Consider the following 22,491-nt stretch of genomic DNA (forward strand, 5'->3'; position numbering starts at 1 on the left):
CTCGCCGCAACTAGAGAAAGCCCTGGCACAGAAACGAAGACCCAACACAGTCAAAAATAAAAAAAAATAAAAATAAAAAAAAAGTTCAAAGTTTGTTTTTTTAAGCAACTATTGAATGAAGTTAATTTATATACAATAAAATGTACCCACTTTATAGTATCTAATTAAATACATTTAAATTTTAACAAATGTTTGATATGCTGTTGGAGAGAATACAAACGATACAAACTTTTTGGAAAATGATTTAGCTTGTGTCAAGTAAACACTTAAAATGTAAAATTCTCTGACCCACTAACCCACTTCTAGGAATGTATTATCTAAAAGTAACAACGTGGATACATAAGGTATACTCAGAAGGATTTTTTCATTGCATTAGTGTTTGTAGTATCCAGTGTTTGAAAACATGTAGTAGGCCAGCGTTTGCAAAGACCTGAATATTCATCTGGGGGCATGGTTGAATAAATTGATACATCTACTACTATGGAATACTGTACAACTATGAACATAAGTTTGATATATTTCAACCAGTAAACATAGGCTTGATATATTTAGTGACAAAAGCAAGTGATAGACCAGTAGCTTGTGGGGGGTGTGTGTGTGTGTTTCCATTCATCCAGTCAGTTAGCCATTGCAGTATTTGGGGCAAATAATAATAGCAACTTGGACTAAAGATGGGCTGTAGAGATGAGAGAGATAAATGATATCAAGGAAGATGAATTCAAAAGGGTTGGGTGATACTGTGCAGGGGGAAATGAGGCAGAAGGATGAGTTGGTCTCGCCTCCAGTTTTCTGGGTTTTGGTACTAGACTGATGGTGGGGCAGTTATTAGATATTGAAAACTTTAAGAATACTGGATTGGGAGGGGATGCTCATCAGTTTGTTTCAGGTGTTTTGAATTTGAGGGGATTTTGCTATATTTAAGTAGAAATAAATAGTAGACAGATGTAATGGATCTGGTACTCACTGGAGAGGTGTTGACGGGTGATATAAATTTGGGAGTCACTTGCTTTGCTGATAATTGAAAACAGGCACACATGAGCTTGCTCAGGGAGGTAATTTAGAAAAGGAAGAGAAGGAGACCTAGAATCAACCCTCAAGAAGCACAACATTAAAGGTCAAGTATGAGGAGGATGAGTCAGTGAAGGAGGCAGGGAGATTGTAGTATTATTGAATATAAGGGAAATATTTTAAGGAGGAACTGGTCAATAATGTCTGAAAATGCTCTTTGCTCAAATGTGTGGCTAATCCTTAGCAAGATTCCTTTAAGTAAAATGATGGGGGCAGAAACTAGGTTGAAATAGGTGGAGTAGTGAGTGGTAGGAGAGGAAATGGATACAGTAAATTAGGCAGTTTTGTAAAAATTGGAAAGGTACTTACGATACTATGTTAGTAGCAGGAAATGAAAGAATAAAAATCCAATTACTTAAAAATTGTATGTTTGTACAGAAAAAAGGAGGATGGTAATATATCAAAATATTTAATAGTATTTGGTTCAGAATAGAGGAACTGGTGTGATTTAATTTTTTTTCCTTTTCCTGTTTTAAATAAGCAAATATTTAATAATAGGTAATAAGAAAATATGGATTATTTATTTATCAGCCAGGATTCGATTTATAAGAGACAGAAACCATGCCAGTTATTTGAACAGAGAGAATTTCATATAAAGAGTTATTGGGGCTTCCCTGGTGGCGCAGTGGTTAGGAATCCGCCTGCCAATGCAGGGGACACGGGTTCGTGCCCCGGTCGGGGAAGATCCCACATGCCGCGGAGCGGCTAGGCCCGTGAGCCACAACTACTGAGCCTGCGCGTCTGGAGCCTGTGCTCCGCAACGGGAGAGGCCGCGACGGTGAGAGGCCCGCGCACCGCGATGAGGAGTGGCCCCCGCTTGCCGCAACTGGAGAAAGCCCTCGTACAGAAACGAAGACCCAACACAGCCATAGATAAATAAATAAATAAATTTATTAAAAAAAAAAGAGTTATTAACTGGGTATAAAATTAACTAGGAAAGTGCTAGATTAAAAAGAATACTCTAAGGTATCATGGAGGTGGCTCCTACAGGAAGCAACCATGGCTGAGGGAATATGGGCAAGAGGTTTTAATTACTGAAACTTAGAAACTTCAGAGAAAGGGCTCTACATAGCTGAAACTCAGACCTCTGATGAAAATGTGCTGGCAGGTGTCTTTGGAGTGAGGATTGAGGGTGATGAAGCTGGTTCTGCAAGTGTTGGAAAAACTGCAAAGTGGATTCAGCTGCTGCTACAGGAAGGCACTTCTGTTACTGCTGATGTGGAAGGTTCAGGAAAGCCATCCACTATGGGGCCTGAGCATCTCTGCACACTTTTGCTGGGAATACCAAGAATATAATAAGCCCCTGACTGCTCTTTTCCCGGCTCATCAGGCTTATGCTTGCAGGGTTGAATTAATGTCTTACCCTGGACAAATAAGCTTGCTTTCACTTAGTATAAAAGAGATTCTCCAAACTCAGTGTTCTTCTGTAAGGCAGCCCAATGTATGTGCAGGAATCCATCATGGGCCCTTTGGGTCATCTCTCTGTGACTTAGGTGGGGGTAAGGGTGGGACGTGTACGACCAATGGAAGTAAACTTGAAGCTTTGGCTGGTACTTTGCCATGAATAATGTAGTCTTTTTATCTCTGACACAGTAGTCTTCTGTCTTCTGCCAATATTCATGAAACTGTGGCAGGCTAACTTGTTAGCAAGTAAAATAAAATCTTAGATTTCATCATGAGTTATGAAATATTGTTTGCAGGCTCCTTATGAGTGGGAGATGTGTTTCTACCTCTGTGTTAACCAGCAGTTTTGTAGTATCCCTCACTTGGTCCTAAGGAACACCTGTCTAGCCTTTAAGGGTGCCCCTGTTCATGGTGATAATGAAAATTCATCTAGAATGCAGTATAGAGAGCCAAAGGGAGAATAAGAAAAAGAGTTGAGAGATATAAAATAGATTGAGAAATATTAATGTTTATTAGGAGTCTCAGATGAGTTTAATGGAATAAATGATAGAGAATCAATATTTGAAAAAATATCAAGAATAAGGAGGAAATACTAAAAGCTACCAAAGAAAAAGGGCTGATTACTTACAAAAGAATGACAGCTAACAGCAGAGTTCTCCACAGCAATAGATGCCAGAAGACATTGGAATAATATCTTTATACTGCTGAGATAAAATAACTGCCAGTGCAGAATTTTATATTAGCCAAATGATCATTCAAGAGGGAGGACAGAGTTGTGCAATAAATTAATAAAACATTTTAAAGAATTATTGTCGATAAAATTATGATTAAATAATGCACAGTATAAAATATGTCTATATCTGTATTTATATCTAATATAGTGAAATAGTAAAGCAAGTACATGAACTTGAGCTGCACTGCCTGGGTTTAAATTCAGACTTACCACTGTATGACCTTGGGCAAGTTAACTTCTCTGTTTTATACCTCAGTTTCAACCCTGTAAAATGGGAGTAACAATAATACCTACCTCATTGGGTTGTTGTGGGGATCAAATGGATTAATATATATGCTTGCCATTATCATCATCGTCATCATCAACCCAACATTTTTGTAGAATATTGTAAAGAGTCCTTAAAACTTTTATATGTTAACATTGAATATCTCAGGGAGATGGGGTTGGTATGGAGGCGAGAGAAGATAATTTACTTGTTTACTTTAAATCTCTTTACACTTTGGCTTCTTAAATTAATCCATTCAACACTAGTTGAGCATATTGAATACACTAGGCACTCTTTTAGGTACTACGAATACAGCAGTGAATACTAGAAAAAAATTCCTGTTCAACCATGGCTTACATTCTGCTGCGAGGGTAAAAGGCAATAAACAAGGTATATATGGGAGAGAGAGTGTGTGTATACACACACTTACATACACATATATACACTGTTAGTGATAAGTGCTCAGGAGAAAAATAAAGCATGGAAGGGGATAAGGGGTTTTTAATTTCAAATAGGATGATCAGGGAGTGCATGTGAAGATAACATTTGTGTAAAGAGCTGCAGGAGATAAGAGAGAGCCTTGAGGGTTTCGTTTATAAGAGCATTTAGTTGAAAGGAACAGCAAATGAAAGTTAAAGTTAGTGAAGAAAAAGCATTACTGGCATTCTCAGAGAATAACAAAAGAGGTTAGTGGGGCTGAAGAAGGTTACTGGAGCAGGGAGAAAGGGAGTGAGGCCACAGAAGTAATATATTTATTTGGAAAAAAAATGTTTTGTAGCCTTTTAAAGAGCTGTGACTTTTACTCTGAATGAGATGGGAAGTCATTTGAGCGTTATGAACTCTTGACTTCTATTTTACATTCTAACTCTACTAGGTTGAAAACAGATTATTACTTTAGTAAATAGTCCAATTAAAAAAGAACAACTAAAAGTGTACATGAATTCTAATATCACTTCCCTCCTCAAGAATCTACAGTGCTTCTGTGTTATCTGTTGTGTTACCCTAAGTTTCATTGCTTATGTTTTAAAGCTCTTCATAGTCTTGCCACATTTTACCTGTTTAATCCCATTTCTTCCAATTCTTCCAGACCTAGGTAATTCTTCTAGTCCTAATTTTTCTAAACCTAGGACCAGTTTTAGCATAGTTCCATTACTTACAATTTGTTCTGGTAAAAATAACTGGGAGATTTTACATCATGGATAATGAATACATAAAAGTTTTTTTTCTATAAATAAATGTTTTGGAAGTCTTCATTTAAGTGTTGTTGAAACTCTTAAACATGTAAATAATTGATTCACTTTCATCATCTTATTAGTCAAGAGTCCTAGTTGCAGAAAACAATCTGTTTTATCTAGTGATTTATTAGAGGGTACTGACCAGCTAACAGAATCTTTGGGAGGGCCATGAAATCAGATATTTTTGTTATATAGCTTGGAAACATGCAGGCAGGAGAAATGCTCAAGCATACCATGTGGCTTTCATGGTATGATCCAGCTCCATTCCCTCTGTTCCCCACATGTTGTCTTTGAAGCTAGGCACCAGTCACTGGAACTTCTGTCAGAGCTACCACAGAAGAATCAGACACTGTCACCACTGTGCTTGAAAGATCACTGCTTCAGATCATTTACTTCTTCCTTCCAAATATTGCATATTTATGTCTACTCAGCAATGCCTAGGCCTTGTCTCGAACTTTAGCTGGAGTGGAGTCTGGGAAATGTTATGTATAGTAATCCATCCTCTGCAATGTATGAAGGTATGCTTGAAAGATTTGAGTGAGTGTTGAGTATCTACACATTCATAATAAAAAAAATGAAAATAAAAATGACAATGGAGTATCCCTTTTCAGTTATCAGATTAGCAGCAATCAAAAGTTTGACAACTTTTATGTTAACAAAAATACAGGGAAACAGCTGGTCATAAATTCTGGTAGAAATATAAATTTGTGAAATGTGTAGAGAACAAATTGGCATTAACTATTAAAATTACAAATAAATATACCCATAGATTCAGTAATTCCACTCTTGGAATTTATCATACAGAGTCACATAGTTTGGAAACATACGTCTAGCAATAGGAGACTGACTAAATAAATTACAGTATGATCTATACAGGGGAAATTCTGCAGCCACTAAAGAGAAGGATGTGGAATGATTTGGAAAGATCTCCAAGGTACAATAAATGAAAGAAGCAAGATGAGCATAGAGTATATGATATTCTGTGTTTGAAAGACAGAAAGACAAAGGCATGTGTGTATAAACTGTAATAGAATTTCTATTTCTCAGAAATGGAAAATGAGGACTTGATGTGACATGCTAGGAGCCATGTATATGATAGAACTGATTTAGCACAAAATATTTACTAGATAGTTGAGAAATTGATAGCTATTTGCATTGTATCAATGGAAGGAACTGTGTGGTCAAGGGATAGGACTGGAAAAGGGACTTATGGTTTACTTTGATACTTTTTGGATTTTATATTATTTGCCTGCATTGCATACTAACTAATTTGTTTTAAATTAGCTACTGCTGTTGTCTGCCAAACTATGTTTCTGCAAATAAGGAGTGTAAGGCTGTGGTATATTTATCATTAAAGATTTTGTATATTCCTGAATAAATTAAGAATTCTACATAAGGAATTCTTTCTCAATGACATGAGGGTGGTGTTTTCTTTTTGGGTCGTGTACTATAATTGGTTACTATATATGTTAACTGACATAGGAAGTTGAAAATTAGAAAATGTGTCGCTAATTACTTCTGGAAGTGAAATGAGAATGCTTTCTATTTAGAAAAAGCTTATGTTTATAAGTTAATTTACCATTTTGAATATTAGTTTTATATGTAAAAGATGTGATACAAAAATATGTGATTAACAAATACACAGCATTAATATTAGTTCTTAGATAAGAACTTAGTCCCTTTGTCCTCATGGTGAAGCATGAGGTAAAGAAGCAATACTCTTTACTGTATAATGTAATTTCTCTTTACTAACATATAAATGTTAATACAGAGAGAACTGAGTTTTCCATTTGCTTTTCTGAATTCATGGGATGAATATGAGAAAATTATTAAAACTTTTACCTTAAATTGTTACATTTTTCACGGGTATTTTTGTGTTAAAGTAAGTATTCAAGGAAATGGTAAATTGTAGATATATGAGAATATCTAATTAAAAGTTCTGCTGAGTTTTTCCTTATTTAAGGAACCTTGCAAAACATCTGAACATCATATTGCTTTGTCTACTTGCACATACTCCTCTCTAATTTATCCCCCCAATAATGTTGGTATGCTTTGTTAATATAACGTCAACTTAGAACTTTGATCTAGTCCTGGCTTTCAACTACTGACTTATTTGAAAAATCTAATAATATTTTAACAAAAGTACTTGACTGCAATGAAAAGATGGAACCTTAAATGTCCAACGAATTTGAAATTAATTTGAGAGAGGATAGATTTGGGGCATATAGAAGAACACACCACTTTTCCTAGTAGGATATTATGACCTAATCTCAGTTTTGAGTCTCTTCTATAAGTCAGTAGTCTACAAAATGAGGTACACAAATCTGTTGGTATATGCTAAGAATATTAGAAATCTTACTATATATGTCTTGGTAATAGTACATGGTTTTTAAAGTTTGAGAGCCATTGATATTTAGGCAATTTATTGTTTTATGTACCAAAAAAAGCAGCAGCTGGGACCAAGGGGTGAAGCATTTATAACTCATAAAATAAACTTGGAATGTGAACATAAACATTTTCTTTTCTTTTAATAAATGTGGCTGAACCTTGTTGGAGAATGTTGAGATATTAACAAGCTTATAGTTATTCAAGGGCATTTATCCAAATTGGGTCGCATCTCTTTCTTTTGTTTTAATATTTGTACTAAGCTTGTATACCATGGATGAAGATTTCATAGCCTAGTGTTTTCTCTCAGATTTTTTTGCCAGTTGAGAATACAGATAATATCAACACCAAAACCATGTCCTTCCCTTTCAATTAATTGCAGTTTCTGGCCATTTCACGTTGGGTAGCTTTTTCCTCAGTATCCATCCACTTTACAACCATTCTCTCTGATTGCTGTATGCTCTGTGGTACCAAAAGAGATGCCATTTTTTCCCCTCGTACTTTCATTTATCCGGTACATTGTGGTGTGCGTCCTATAAGAGACCAGGAAATATTATTGACAACAGTAATTTCATAATTTATGAATGTTCATGTTTTTATCTCAGATATTCAAGATTAAAGCAGTCCAATTGGCTGAGAAACTCCTTCCTGCCTTTAATACACCTACGGGGATTCCTTGGGCAATGGTGAATCTGAAAAGGTAGATTCTATTTTTATGTGGTTATTCCTGTTCTAAATAAATTAGATTAACTGATTTTTTGACCCTTTAAAAAGGTATTAGAAATTTCTAATGATCAGCCCCCACCATACTTTTTAAGACTTAAACTGTTTTTCTCTTCATATGTACAGAAGCATATTTCTTTAAAACATTGTCTGATTTTTAAAATATGTTCTTTACTTTGAAACAGTTCGCTTGCCTTAACCGTATTCCAGTTTCTACTGCTTGTTTCTCTAAGTCTAGATTTCTGTCTCTTACAAAATAGTTGTTTCTTTATGATTTGCTTATTCATTTCCATTTAGCGCTGTAATGGATTCAAAGTGCTTTCCCTCTTTTGTTTTATGTACACGACGTGTTGATCTTTTTCTAAGTCAAAATGGAACACAGTATACCTTAAAATCAGGGCTTCCTACTGCTGAACGTCTTACTGATGATAAGGGAAGACATAATTCCTGACGTTGACTATAGGGTCCTTTTTATGGTATTTACACTGTTGAAGTTCAAAGTGAGGCATGATTCTGTGACAGCTTTATTTGGGAAAACTAATCTATTTTAGTCATTTCTTTCTAATGGAGAACTTTATAAAGTTTTAATTTTCACTGAGAAATCAGTATTTAATACTGAACATGACATCTAACTTTACTATTCTTTGATGTCATGCAATATATATAATGTAAACTCCCTGTTTGTGAGGAAAAAGCTAGCTAGAGTTCCAGACCAAACTCCACAAAAGGATGTGGTCACATACCTGTTCTCTGTCCTTAGTTTCATGACAGATTTTCTGATGTTTCCTTCAGTAGCATTGTCAGAGTCATATCATATAACTTTCTTAGATAATAAGAATGTTAACTTAATTAGCTTACAATTTAAGTCTGAGATGAAGAAAGACTGCAGGATATTATTATTATTATTATTATTTGTCTATGTAGAAAATAACCGAAAAATCCAGCATTGCAGAACTTCAAACTTAGATTGAGATGAAAATAGAAGGCTTTTCAAGGACCATGTCTTGAACATAAGTTTAATTTTCATGTTGTTTCTTTGTATATATTCATACACGTGCATATTTTACTTGGGTTTATAGATCACAGATGTAATTATTTACCAATTTTTTTAAAGGTTTTTGTTTTTGTTTTTGATTGAGTTCTACATGTGTCTCACAAACAGACTTTCTTCCAATCTTGCTGTCTGAAAGCCAACTCATGTTAATAATCTAACATTATTTATCTCCTACAATATGCTATATAGCGTACAGAAGCACACACATAGATACTGGTGGAGCTTTTAAAATTTTTTATGGTTTGTTTGGATACTTGCTTTTCTACTTCTTATTTTTCTCACTCAACAAAATCTCATGGAAATACTCTTCCAGGTCATGCCACAGAACTTTAAATCAATCTTTGTGATGACTACATAGTAGAATATAGGATATATTATAATACAAAGGTTATACCATAATTTGTTTAATCATTCCACATCAGTGGTATTTGTTTATTTCCATTATTTTGCTACCATAAACACTGTTACAATAGCATCCTGTTATATGTGTCCTTGTTTAGTGGAGAATTTTCTCTGAAAATGATTCTTAGGAATATGATTGATGTATCAAAGGGCATATGTCTCTTTTTTCTTTGTGGGATAGATTCCCAAGTGTGGAATTTCTGGATCAAAGCATATATGTATTTTTAAATTTAGTAGTTACTCCCCAGATGTTTTCCAAAAGGCTGTAGGTCATCACATTTCCATCAACAATGTGTGAGAGTACCAAAATGTCTACAAGTATATGTTCTGTTTAATTTTCAAGAGACTGATGGCTATAAAGTGTTACTATTGTTATTTTCATTTGTATTTTCTGCTTAGTGAATTTGAGCATCTTTTCATAAATTTGTTGAACATCTAGATTTGTTTTTTGTGAATTGTCTGTTCCTAGTGTTGATTGGATTGTTTGTCTTTTTCTAGTTAGTTTATAAAAGAGCCTTGTAGATTATAGAATTATTTCTTTTTTCCCTGTTCTACTACTTGTTTGTTAGCTTTATTTATAATAATTTTTCATTCCTAAGTTTTAAATGTTTATATATTCAAATATATCTTTTATAACTTCTGGGTTTTCAATCTTGGTTAAAAAGATTGTCTTCACCTATATTTTATAGTCTTCTGGATTTCCATAAGATGTTTTTATAATACTGCTTTTTTTAAAAAAATCATCAAATATGATGCTGGCTGTAGATTTTTTAATCAATTGCCTGTATCAGATTGAGGACGTTTTTTTCTCTAGATAAACTGTTAAAATAACTTAGAATAAAATTATTCAAAAACTCATTAGATACTATTCTTACTAGGCTCTTTGTGAGGTGTTTTCACAATCTTAAATGTCATTTAATTTCCTAACAACCATGTGAGCTAGGTATCATGAACTCTCACATTATGGGTAAGGAAACTGAGTCTCACAGAAAGCAAATATCTTTTTTTTTTTTTTTATTGTGGTAAAAGTCACATAATAAAAAACATAACTATTTTAACCATATTTAACTGTATAGTTCAGTGGCACTAAGTACATTCACATTGTTGTGTAACTCTCTCTATCATCCATCTCCCGAATTTTTCACCTTCCTAAACTGAAACTCTGTCCCTCTTAAACACTAACTCCCCATTCCCCCTCCCCAGTCCCCACCCCCCGCCCCTGACATCTACCAGTGTACTTTCTGACTCTATGAATTTGACTATTCTAGGTACCTCATATAAGTGGAATCAAACAGTATTTGTCTGCACCTAATGTATACTGGAATGCATTTTTAAGGTTAACTTAATATATGTCCTGCAAACATGGTACCTTCTTTTTTTTTCTTCCCCTGTGCTATACAGTAGTACTCACCAGCCATCTACTTCATACATAGTAGTGTACATACATCAATCCCAATCTCCCAGTCCATCCCACCCTCCCCCACTTGGTGTCCATACATTTGTTCTCTACATCTGTGTCTCTGTTTCTGCTTTGCAAATAGGTTCATTTTTCTCAATTCCACATATGTGCGTTAATATATGATATTTGTTTTTCTCTTTCTGACTTCACTCTGTATGACAGTCTCTAGGTCTATGCATGTCTCTGCCAACGGCACAATTTCGTTCATTTTTAAGGCTGAGTAATATTCCATTGTATATATGTACCACATCTTCTTTATCCATTCCTCTGTTGATGGACATTTAGGTTGCTCCCATGTCCTGGCTATTGTAAATAGTGCTGCAGTGAACACTGGGGTGCATGTATCTTTTGGAATTATGGTTTTCTCTAGGTATATGCCCAGGAGTGGGACTCCTGGGTCAGAGAAGGCAAATACCTTGCTCAAGGTCCTACAGTTAATTAATGGCAGGACTAGGAGCCTATGTGCTACATCAGTAGTTAAGATTATTATCCTTATTTTCTACATCTATTTCAACTCCTCTACCAAATCATGTATTACTCTATTCTGCTTACACTTTAGTGGTAATTCTAAGATATGGTTCTTGTGTCTAAAAAAGCTCATAATTATTCCATACTTGTCATTTGACTTACCTAATTTAGTATTTATCTAGGTGATAGAGAGTTTAAAAAATCAGCTAGTGCTAAAAAGTCTAAAACCAATAACATCAGTCCTTCAGTGAGAGAAAGATTTATATTTTTTACTTCCTCCTAAAAGTAGAAAAGACCTTGCAGAATGGTTTAGAGTTCTAGTAGGAATAACCTGTGAACTTTGCTACTTGAATAATTAATCTAGACTTCCAGTTCCAGCCATGGAATAGCTTGTATCAGGTTAACTCTCCCACTGAAAACAATCATAAAAGGTCAGCAAGATGGTTTGAAGGGATTAGAGAGCAACTAACTAAGGGAGGACCCAAGGGGCTGTGATCCTAAGAGAAGGTCATCTCCTAGAAACACTGGCTTTACCCCCGAGGGCATATTCTAAATTATGGTGCAGGGCAATTGAAGCCAAGCCTAAAGTAATGGTCATTTAGGGCAAAGAAGACTATGGTCAGGTCTTGGAGCTGCCAGAATGGCTGAGATACGAGGGACAGGTATCTCAAGACAGGAAGGAATTGCAGAGGAAAAGCCCCAAAATTTATGTACAAATTTTCCTCAAATTGTTGGCTGATTCTATACCTGCCCATGCACGGGGACTGAAAAAAACTAGATAACAGCATTTGGAAGCTAATTTAACAGCTACATGGTACTGGCAAGACAGAGGTTAGTGTTTAAGCCTGCCAAGGTGGAGGGCCCTGTGAGGCTGTCTGTAAAATAAAAAGTGAAAAACCTTGTTTAGAATTTAGTATTTTGAGATGTTTAAATGCACTATGAATGAAACTTTCATTTGGGACTTTGGGACAGAAGTTTTTACATGGAAATGGGATTCTGTGTTTATACTTGACTTTGCTATAATCCATTCGCCATGCTGACGCCTAGGTAATCTTTCTAAATGGTATGCTTTATTCTTTAAATATTATGTTACATTCCTTAAAATTCTCCATGATGTTCCATCATACTTAAAATAAAAAAAACTTTAAATGTCACCATAGCCTACAGAATTTCTGCACAGTCTGGATTTTACCTAACTTTCTAACCTCATTCTGTATCATTCACTTCCCCTTCCTGAGCTCCAGCCACACTAGCCAACTTTTTCCTCAGGGCCATTGCGTTTGCCGTTTCCTCTGCTGGGAATTCTCTTGTTCCGTCTCTGTTCATCACTAGCTCCTTCTCATCATTCAGGTCTCAGTTTAAATTGTGTCATTTTAGAAACTCTTTGAACATTATACATAAAGTCTTCGAACTCATTTTCCATCACTAGTACTCAGTATTCTGTCCTCTATTTAATTTTCTTCATAACAATTATCACTATTAAAATGGTCTTACTTATTATGGGAACAGGAATGTTATATGTCAGGTTCAGTACTATATGTCCCAGATAATAGTAGGCACTTAATATTTGTGAAATGAATGACTGTCCTACATAGTTACTGTATCCATATTTCTTCCTTGATTCTTAGCACCAAAAAATTAACGAACTTTCAGCAAGGTAGTGATATACCCTGATATCTATTTTAATGTTTTCTCAACACATAAATAAAACATATCAAATTGAATTGCCAGTATACAGGTAGATATAAAGGGGAAAGTTTAACAAGTACATGGTACTGGGGAGACAGAGGTTAGTGTTTAAAGCTGCCAAGGTGAAGGGCCCTTGGTAAAGACCCCAGGCTTTCAGCTGAGATCCCAGAGGGCCAGTTCCTAGAGGGAGAGGTGAAACTGAAATAGACTACCCTTAACAAAGCCTAAAACCAAGGTAATCTGCCTATACTCAACCTATGTTTGAGAGGAAACTTAACCTTCTGAGAAAGAAGATAACATCCAAAGAGTCTACACTTTTTCATTTATATAGTTTGGCTTCCAATAAAAATTTATAAGGCAGGCTAAAAAAAAAGAAAAAAAAGTTAGAAGATATCCTAGACATATATCTGCACAAATGAAATGTACACAAGATTATTCAGTGTAAAAGTTTTCATAATAGCAAAATATTAGAAATTTGCCAAAGGACCACTGTAGAGGATTGATTAAATAAGTTATGTCTATTCATATAACATAGTAGTTTTCATACAGGCACTATGAGCATTTGAGGCAGGACAGTTCTTTATCAGGATACTGTCATGTTACATCTTTGGCCCCAGCACAATAACTAAGTTGTACCTTCAAGGTTTGAAACAACTCAGAATGCTCTCACACATTTTCATATGCCTCTGGGGTGAGACATTTCAATTGAAAATCATTAATGTCATGGAATTCTGTGCATCTATTAAAAACATAAAATGAGAAAGTTGTTTATGAACCGATATGGAACGCCTACTGAGGTACATCTTAATAGTAAAATCCGACGTATAGAGCAGTAAGTATACTTTGCTATGTTTTGTTTAAGAAAGGAGGAAAATAAGAATATATATTTGGATTGCTTATATATATGCATAGAAATTTCTGTACTTATACATAAGCTAATGAATGATTATATTTGGGGCCTGTAAGGGGAAGAGAGATGAGAATGGGGTGAAATATATTTAATGTATACTTTTCTACATTGTTTTGCTTTTTAGAACATGTGGATATTCTATTAACAATAATTTTAAAATAATAAAATTTTAGATATAAGTAATCTATTGTTTGAGATAATAATTTCTAAGAGATATATTTAAAATTTATGTATTCATTCAAAAAAATGTTTCATTTTTTTTCCCAATCCTGTCTCCTTTTACCTTTTCTTTCATTCAGTGGAGTAGGGCGAAACTGGGGCTGGGCATCTGCGGGTAGCAGCATTCTTGCTGAATTTGGTACACTACATATGGAGTTTGTCCACCTCAGCTACTTGACAGGAAACCCGATTTACTACAAAAAGGTTAGTTTTCTTGCCTTCTTTTCTTTGTTATAAAAGAATCCTTTAGGATTTTACCCCAAAGATTTGATTAATGCTTAGGAAATGTTTGCCTTTTTAAAAATTATGTAAAGAAATGTCCCTTCTATTTAGAACATATTTAAAATATTTACTGTTATTTGAGAAGATATAACCACTAGTAAGTTTTTAAAAAATTCCATTACTATCTCTATTTAGCATTGTGCTGAAGTTCCTAGTTAGCATGGCAAGGTGAGGCAAATGAAATGAACAAAAAGTTACAGAATTGAAAAGGAAGAAAGAAAACAGTAACTGTTCACAGATTAGATGATTACCTAAAATATTAAGACAATCTACATATAAATTATTAGAAATAAGAGCTTAATTTATATTTTGAATAAAAGGTCAATATAAATATTAAAAATCAGTAGAATTTCTCTGTACCAGCTACAGCAGGCAAGAAAGTATCATTTATAAAAACATATCTTATGTGGTAGGATGAAAGTATAAGTTTCCCACAAATAAATCTAACAAAAGATAAACAAAGTTCAAAACTATTAAGTGACATTAAAGATGACCTAAATAAATCGAGAGATGTATTTATGTTCATGTACAGGAAAACAATATCATAAAAATTTCAGTCATCTCCAGATTGATCTATAGCATCAATTCAATGCCAATCAATTCCCCAATGCCTTTTTTTTTTTTTTTTTAATGGAACTTGACTATACACTTCTAGCATTTAAATAGAAGAGAAACATTCAAAATATTCCTGAAGAAAAACATGTTGGGTGGGTTTGTATTACCCAGTTATCAACACTAACAGTATAGTGTTGGTGCATAGAGACAAGTAAGACTGATGAACAGAATAAATAGCCCTTAAACAGACCCACATATTTGTGGAAATGTTGTAACAACGGTAGCATTGTAGATTATAACAATTCTAGGAGCATTAAAGGTTTAAATTTAAAAGACAAAATCTAATAAAGTTGAAAATACATATACTCTATAACCCAGCAATTCCACTCTTTGGTATGTACATTTATATCACATACATAAAAACATTGTTTATATTAGCAATTTATATGATAAGATTTAATACAGCAGTGAAAATAAATTAATTATGGTCACATTCATCAATCAAAAGAGTATAATACAACTTTTATAAAGTTTAAAAGAAGCAGAGCTGAACAAAATATCGTTTAGGGATTCAAAAGTGATTTTAATAGAATCAGGATGATGATGAACATAAAATTCAGAGCTGTGACGATATCTAGGACAAGGGCAGTAGTATGTGAATGGGTAGCAGTAAACAGAACAGCAAAGGTTATGTAGTGTTGTATTTCTTAAGTTGAGGTATGAGTAGAATCTATATATATTCCTTTCTGTGTATGAAATATTTCATCAACTGAGAAGAATTTTCAGTTAAAGATAGCAAAATGGAGCGAGATCACAGAATTTTCCCTTTCCTGATTAAATGAACAATAACAGTGAAAATAATAAAGACCAGCAAAAATTCATCAATAACAATGTAAGAAGGAAAGGCTTGTAGCCTCATGTCATAAACATGTGATGGCAAAAAAAAAAAAAAAAAAGCAAAAGATATCTGCTGTGATACTTAAGTCTGTTTCCCACCCTATCTTGAATCCTTACTGGGCAGAGAAAGAAAGTCAACAAATTCCTGGTATTCCCTATTAATCTTACAGGGGAGACCAGTGCATAGGGTGTCCAGTATATAATTCCTACAGCACCAGAGGGGTTCTCACCTTCCATCCTTCGTGAGCACATAGGCTTCAGGAAATGAGCTAGTACACTAGTACTCCAAATCTCAAAGTGTATCCAGAAGGGGAGAATATCCCCGCACACACACAGTAGGAAGGAATTTGAGGACAATTCAGCTATACTCTATCAAACCAAAGTTCAGGTCAGAGCTGACCCAGTTAAATGTGAACAAGATGAAAGAGAAAGCATGGCAATTATACAGACATACTGCAGGAAGCAAAATCAGGGCAGTAAATAGCATGTAAAAGACTGATAAAGAAGCCAGTTTGAAATTTTAAAGGTCTCTGTGAGCAATTCATACTATAATAGAGATTGAATTCAGTAAAATTAGAACTCAGAACCAAAATAAAACAGTAAAATACAAGAAAATTGTAGAGCTAAAGAAACAAATTGAGACCTTACATAATATATTTCTGTAAAATAAATAAATGAAAAATAACAAATAACTTGTACGTAGTTGAAAACTGAATTACTGACATGGAATAAAAGCAAGAGATAAGCATAGTGAAAACAGGGAAAAACATAAAGAGATTAAAAAGATGATAAATTTGTAAAACAGAGATAATCTAACCTATGGTATTTCTTTTTTCTTTTTTTTTTAAAATTTTTGGCTGCATTGGGTCTTCGTTGCTGTGTGTGGGCTTTCTCTAGTTGTGGCGAGCAGGGGCTACTCTTCGTTGTGGTGCAGGGGCTTCTCATTGTGGTGGCATCTCTTGTTGTGGAGCATGGGCTCTAGGTGCGTGGGCTTCAGTAGTTGTGGCGCGTGGGCTCAGTAGTTGTAGCACGCCGGCTCTAGAGCGCAGGCTCAGTAGTTGTGGCACATGGGCTTAGTTGCTCTGTGGCATGTGGGATCTTCCTGGGCCAGGGCTCGAACCCATGTCCCCTGCATTGGCAGGCGGATTCTTAACCACTGCACCACCAGGGAAGTCCTATATGGTATTTCTTAAGTGGAGGACCTAACCCATAGAACTCACCTAAAAGCAACAAAAAGGAGAAACAGAACTATGAACTCCATTTTTAACAAAATTAGGAGATACTTGATACTTCATGTAACAGAATAGGAAGAAAGGTTGGCATAAGCAGTCAAGGTCAGAGAGAGGTTTGGGTAACTGAGGAGAGGATATTGGTGGCTACAGATTTCAAAAATAAAAAGCTAATAGAGCAGTTCTCCAGATTAAGTGGTACACCTTGAGGTACAAAACCAAATCCTCATTAGCAGCAATGAGAACAGGATCACAGACCGATGGTGGATGCTTCTTTGGACCCCACTAAATATGATGTGTTGAGAAGCTAGAAAAACAGAATTCAGTTAGGAATCTCACTGACAAACTGTATTTGTGCCCATACACTTTGGTGAGGGAAGAGAATGAATGACGGATTCTCTATTATGTGTAGTGCTGCATTGCTAGTTTCAGTTGCCTGAGGAGAAGCAAAGGCTTAAAAAAGCACATTCACATTTGGACTCTACTTATCCTTTTATGTCAAAACTCATGTGAATTGCTGGTTCAAGAAAAATAGTAATGAGTAAGTCATCAAAAAAGAACATGTATAGAATTTATACAAAAGTATTACCAGAAAAAAAAAAAGGAGCAAAAAATGTGAAAAATAAATGATGGCCAAAAAATGCTTATCAGAAAATAGCAACTGAAGACCTGGACCAAACATCACCATGAGAGAGAAGATAATGAAGCTCTCATCTCTGTGAAACAAGAATATAAGATGTGATATCATTAATAAAGTATAAGAAAAAGCAAATTATCGTCAAAATGAAGGGCAAAATGGAAGCAATACAAAGAAAGCATTCAAAATATACTAAGAGACTTAGAAGACAAAATTGAGACAGGCTAGTAAACATATGGAAATGAAAAGATAGATAAAAAGATTTAGAAAGGAAATAATAGATGTAGAAGAGAAGCAGAGAGGATTCAATGTATGCATAATTTTCAGGAGACAAAAGAACACTAATTTTTTCATCTTTCATAACAACATCATCCTGAACTGACTAAACCTGGTTCATGGAATTATTCAGATTGAGATTGTTGTACATAGAGTTGGTCTCAAACATGAATGAACACAGGTAATAAGCATCCCTGAGCTCATTCCTAAAACTGCATGATGACAGAATACAGCTGAGTGAAAGATGATTGGGAACTTTGTGTTAAAAGGATTAATGTTATAATGCTCAAGTCCAGAAAATAGTGAAGTATATATAAGGTCCTGTGAAAAAGAGAATGTTTCCCTAACTCATTTATACCAATTAAGTTATCCTTCAGATGAGAAGATAACATTCTCAAATAAGAATACAAGAAATGGAATACCTTTGTGCTTTTTTTTTTTTAAGCACTTAAAAAATCCATCATCCAATCTAGAGATGAATCAAAACAAAGTCCCTGGGAAGGTCTCTAGCTTCTTAATATGTTTCATGACTTTTCCCCCCCTTAACTTCAGGATATCTTTTAGGAATTGGAAGTTTAGGAATTTTAGAAATATAGGGATATCTATTATGGGATCAATATTTAAAGTTCAGCAATTTAGTTTTACTTTATTTACTTTTTCATCTATTAACTTCAGAGTGGTTTCATACTTTTTTATTACAAATGTCCTATTATGATTATATTTCTATGAAATTATTTCTGTTCTTATGTTTAGTTATATACACATTGAATATGTCTGGAGTGATGTTTATCACCGATGTTTCTGATTGCTATTTCTGGATAGTAGAATGCTGGAATTTAAATTGGTTTCCGTCTGTGCTCTTTTCTTTGTATTTTTATTTCTTGAATTTTAAATAATGCTCATATTTCATCTTATAAAAATAATGAGTCATTAGATGCCTTTCCTTACCATCTCTCTCACACACAGACACACACACACACACACACACACACACACACACACACACGATTGGGGGTGGGATGGCAGTGTAGGCTCTGAGTGAGGAGAAGAACAAAGCCCAGATTAATATAAAATCTTAATGATTTTGTTTTCATTAATTGCATTCTTAATTTTATTTTGCTTAGGTCATGCACATTCGGAAACTACTTCAGAAAATGGATCGTCCAAATGGTCTTTATCCAAATTATTTGAATCCACGAACAGGTCGCTGGGGTCAGTGTAAGTATTTCTATTACAACTGATGCTTTGTTGAAAGATTGAAACTTGTGCTTGATGTGTTGATAAATATACTACATGTAGTGTTAGAAGCCTCAGTTAGTATATAACCCTGTGATCTGCTAGTGCTGTTACCTTTGGCAAGTTTCTAATCTCTTGTAGCTTCAGGTTTTCTACTTGTAAAATGGAAACATGAATTTCCTCTCTCACAGGAGTATTTTATTTTGTGTATGTGTAAGTACTTTGCTAAAATATAGTGTGGCATTTGCGAAGGGTTGTACTTTTAAGCCCTTATTTGTAAACTATATCTTCATGTAAATAAGAACGTTGCTTGATATAAGTATGTAGTAACGGAATATGAAGAACAGTTGAGTGTGTTAAATGACTAGAAAATGGGGTGATTGCTCTTGGACAGGCCATGTCTGGTCATTCATTTTAAAAGAAGGTATCAGTGTCTGTTATTTACCAGGCTCTTGAATGAGACTGGAGATAGGGAAAGAATATATAGGACTTGGTCTGAATTCAGGCAGCTCTCAGGCTAGCAGGCAGGGTAGGCAGACACACTTAGAAGTAGTTGAAATATAATGTGATAGATGTTGTATTGTTAGTAGAGGCATGTACCAATTGTTAGGTGAGACTGTGGTAGAAGTGATTTCCTCTGTCTCAGGAGACAGTGTTTTGTTTGGGGATGGGGTGATTTTCTTATTAGAGTTTTAGAATTGATCTTTGAAGGAATTGATTTTTTAAAAACAATAAATGATAAATGTTTTCTGTTAGTTCATGAAAAAAACAAAACACAAATGGACAGTATACAGATGTTCATATTTAATCCTAAAAGTGGCGCTAATGAGGATGATACATGGAGACAACGTAGTGTAACAATGCACTCTTTCTGTACAGACTGGTGCTACTTTACTAGAATGTACAAAAGACTGCCATCTGTAGTACCATATTTGTAGCATCTCCATAGACTGGTCATCAGAGACCTTTGTCCCTCTGTCTTCCCACTTCACCAAGTCCCTAATCAAATCAATGAAGCTTTTAAACAGAAGACACTGTTCTTTATCAAATCTGTAAAGGAAATGGACACATCCCTGTATCCAGTGCTTCAAAAAGTATTAAAATTTGTATGACCTTTGAACTAGTGACTCATTTCTAAGCATTTATTCCAAAGAAATTTTCAGATATATATATATAGAGAGAGAGAGATAGATAGATAGATATAAATATAGATACACACACACAGCACATATATATGTATATAGAGAGAGGTAATTTACAATTTTGGAGTTATTTATAATAGGGATAATTTGGAAACATTCTAAAGCACTCCATAGAAAGTCCAATGGAACTTTCTATGTTGATGAAAATGTTCTATTTCTGTCCTATCTAATATAGTAGTGGTTATTAGCATGTGGTTATTGAGCACTGGAAATGTTAGTATGCTTGTGGAACTGCATTTTAAATCTTATTTACTTTTAATTAATTTAAAGTTAATTAGCTATTTGTGACTAGAGCCTACCACATTGGACAGTGCAGTTTTTAAACATCCTATGAAAGAGATTTGGTTAAATTATAATCCCTCCAGATCTGATATACAATATGGTCATTAAAAGTTATGTTATAGAATACTTGACATAGATAAATATGAAATATCTAGAAAGATATTGAGAAAAAGAGAAAACATACCACAAGGATAGAAACCAAGGTGTTACCTGTGGGTTTTTACTGAATGTTTGTTTTTGTTTTCTTCTTTTGTTTACCTCTATTAATCTAAATTTGATAATGGACATGTATTACTTTTGAAGTAAGATTAAAAACATTTTTAAATAAGAAGATGCTATTTTCCACACCAAAATCTAAGAATACTGGAAAAAATAAATCACTGTTTGAGAATTGCCAGCCTTTGAAATGACCAGCAGTATCTCACTGATGGCATCTTAATTATTAAAGTTATAACTCTTTCTCTTCATCATATGATGTTGTGAAAACTAGATAGCCACATGAAAAAGAATGAAGTTGGGCCCTTACCTTTATCAGATACAAAACTTAACTCACAATGCACCCAAGACCCTAAATTTAAGGACCAAAACTATAAAACTCTTAGAAGAGGGACAAATCTTCATGACCTTGGATTTGGGAGTGACTTCTTCAAAAGCATAGGCAACAATAGAAAAAATAGATAAATTGGATTTCATTAAGATTAGAAACTTTCGTGCATCAAAAGATATTGTCATGAAATTGAAAGACAGCCCACAGAACGAGAGTTTATTTGCAAATAAATGAGAGTTAATATTTGTAAAACATATATCTGATAAGGGCTTAATATCCAGAATATATAAAGACCTTCTAAAACTCAACAGCAAAAAGACAAACACTCAATTAAAAAATGGGTAAAGGACTTGAATAGATATTTCTCCAAAGAAAATATTCAAATGGAAAATAAACACATGAAAAAAATGTTCAACATCGTTAGTTATTAGGGGAATGCAATTAAAAGCATAATGAGATGTCACTTCACACCTACCAGGATGACTGTAATCAAAAGAACGGATAATGAGTGTTGGTGAGGATGTGTGGAGAAATTGGAACCCTCTCACACCACTAGTGGGAACGTAAAATGGTGTAGCCACTGTGAAAAACAGTTTGGTGGTTTCACAATAAGTTGAACATAGAATTCCATATGATCCAGCCGTTCAACTCCTAGGTATCTACCCAAAAGATTTGAAAGCAAGGACTCAAACAGATACTTGTATGCCAGTGTTCACAACAACATTATTTGCAATACCCAAACGTAGAAACAACCAAAGTGTCCAACAGATGGATAAACAAAATGTGGTATATACATACAATGGAATATTATTTAGCTATAAAAAGGAATAAAGTTCTGATACATGCTACAACATCGATGAACCTTGAAAATATTATGCTAAAATGAAAAACGCCAGTTGCAAAAGGACAAATATTGTATAATTCCAGTTACATCAGATATCTAGAGTAGTCAAATTTACAGAGACAGAAAGTGGATTGGAGGTTACCAGGGGCTTGGGTGGGAGGAGAATGGAGAGTTATTGCTTAATAGGTACAGAGTTTCTATTTGGGGTGATGAAAAAGTTTTGGAAATAATGACAATGTTTGTACCACATTTTGAATGTAATTAATGCCACTGAATAGTACACTTAAAAAATGGTAAAAATAGTAATGTTCATGTTATATGTATATATTTTACCATAATAAAAAATTGCAGTAAAAAACAATTCTTTCATTCATACTTGTTTTTTCCCACAAAAGAAATCCAGATGACTTCTTTAGAGTATGTTCACTCTCAGCATTTATTAATTTTGAGACTGTTATAAAAAGAGCTATTCACTGGTTGTTTTGACAAC

At 34.4% G+C, this 22,491-nt stretch overlaps 1 protein-coding gene across 3 annotated transcripts in view; it reads left to right on the top strand.

Moving 5' to 3' along the window:
- Positions 1 to 22,491, top strand: part of MAN1A2 (mannosidase alpha class 1A member 2) — a 172,775-nt gene that overhangs the window by 96,090 nt on the left and 54,194 nt on the right. For all 3 annotated transcript variants that reach the window (XM_036854140.1, XM_036854150.1, XM_036854145.1), the window contains exons 6-8: positions 7,696 to 7,790; positions 14,095 to 14,218; positions 19,015 to 19,108. In XM_036854140.1, coding sequence (XP_036710035.1) covers positions 7,696 to 7,790; positions 14,095 to 14,218; positions 19,015 to 19,108 — 313 coding nt within the window. The remainder of the gene's footprint in view (positions 1 to 7,695; positions 7,791 to 14,094; positions 14,219 to 19,014; positions 19,109 to 22,491) is intronic.

The sequence above is a fragment of the Balaenoptera musculus genome, chromosome 1, assembly GCF_009873245.2.
Source record: "Balaenoptera musculus isolate JJ_BM4_2016_0621 chromosome 1, mBalMus1.pri.v3, whole genome shotgun sequence".
Lineage (NCBI taxonomy): Eukaryota > Metazoa > Chordata > Mammalia > Artiodactyla > Balaenopteridae > Balaenoptera > Balaenoptera musculus.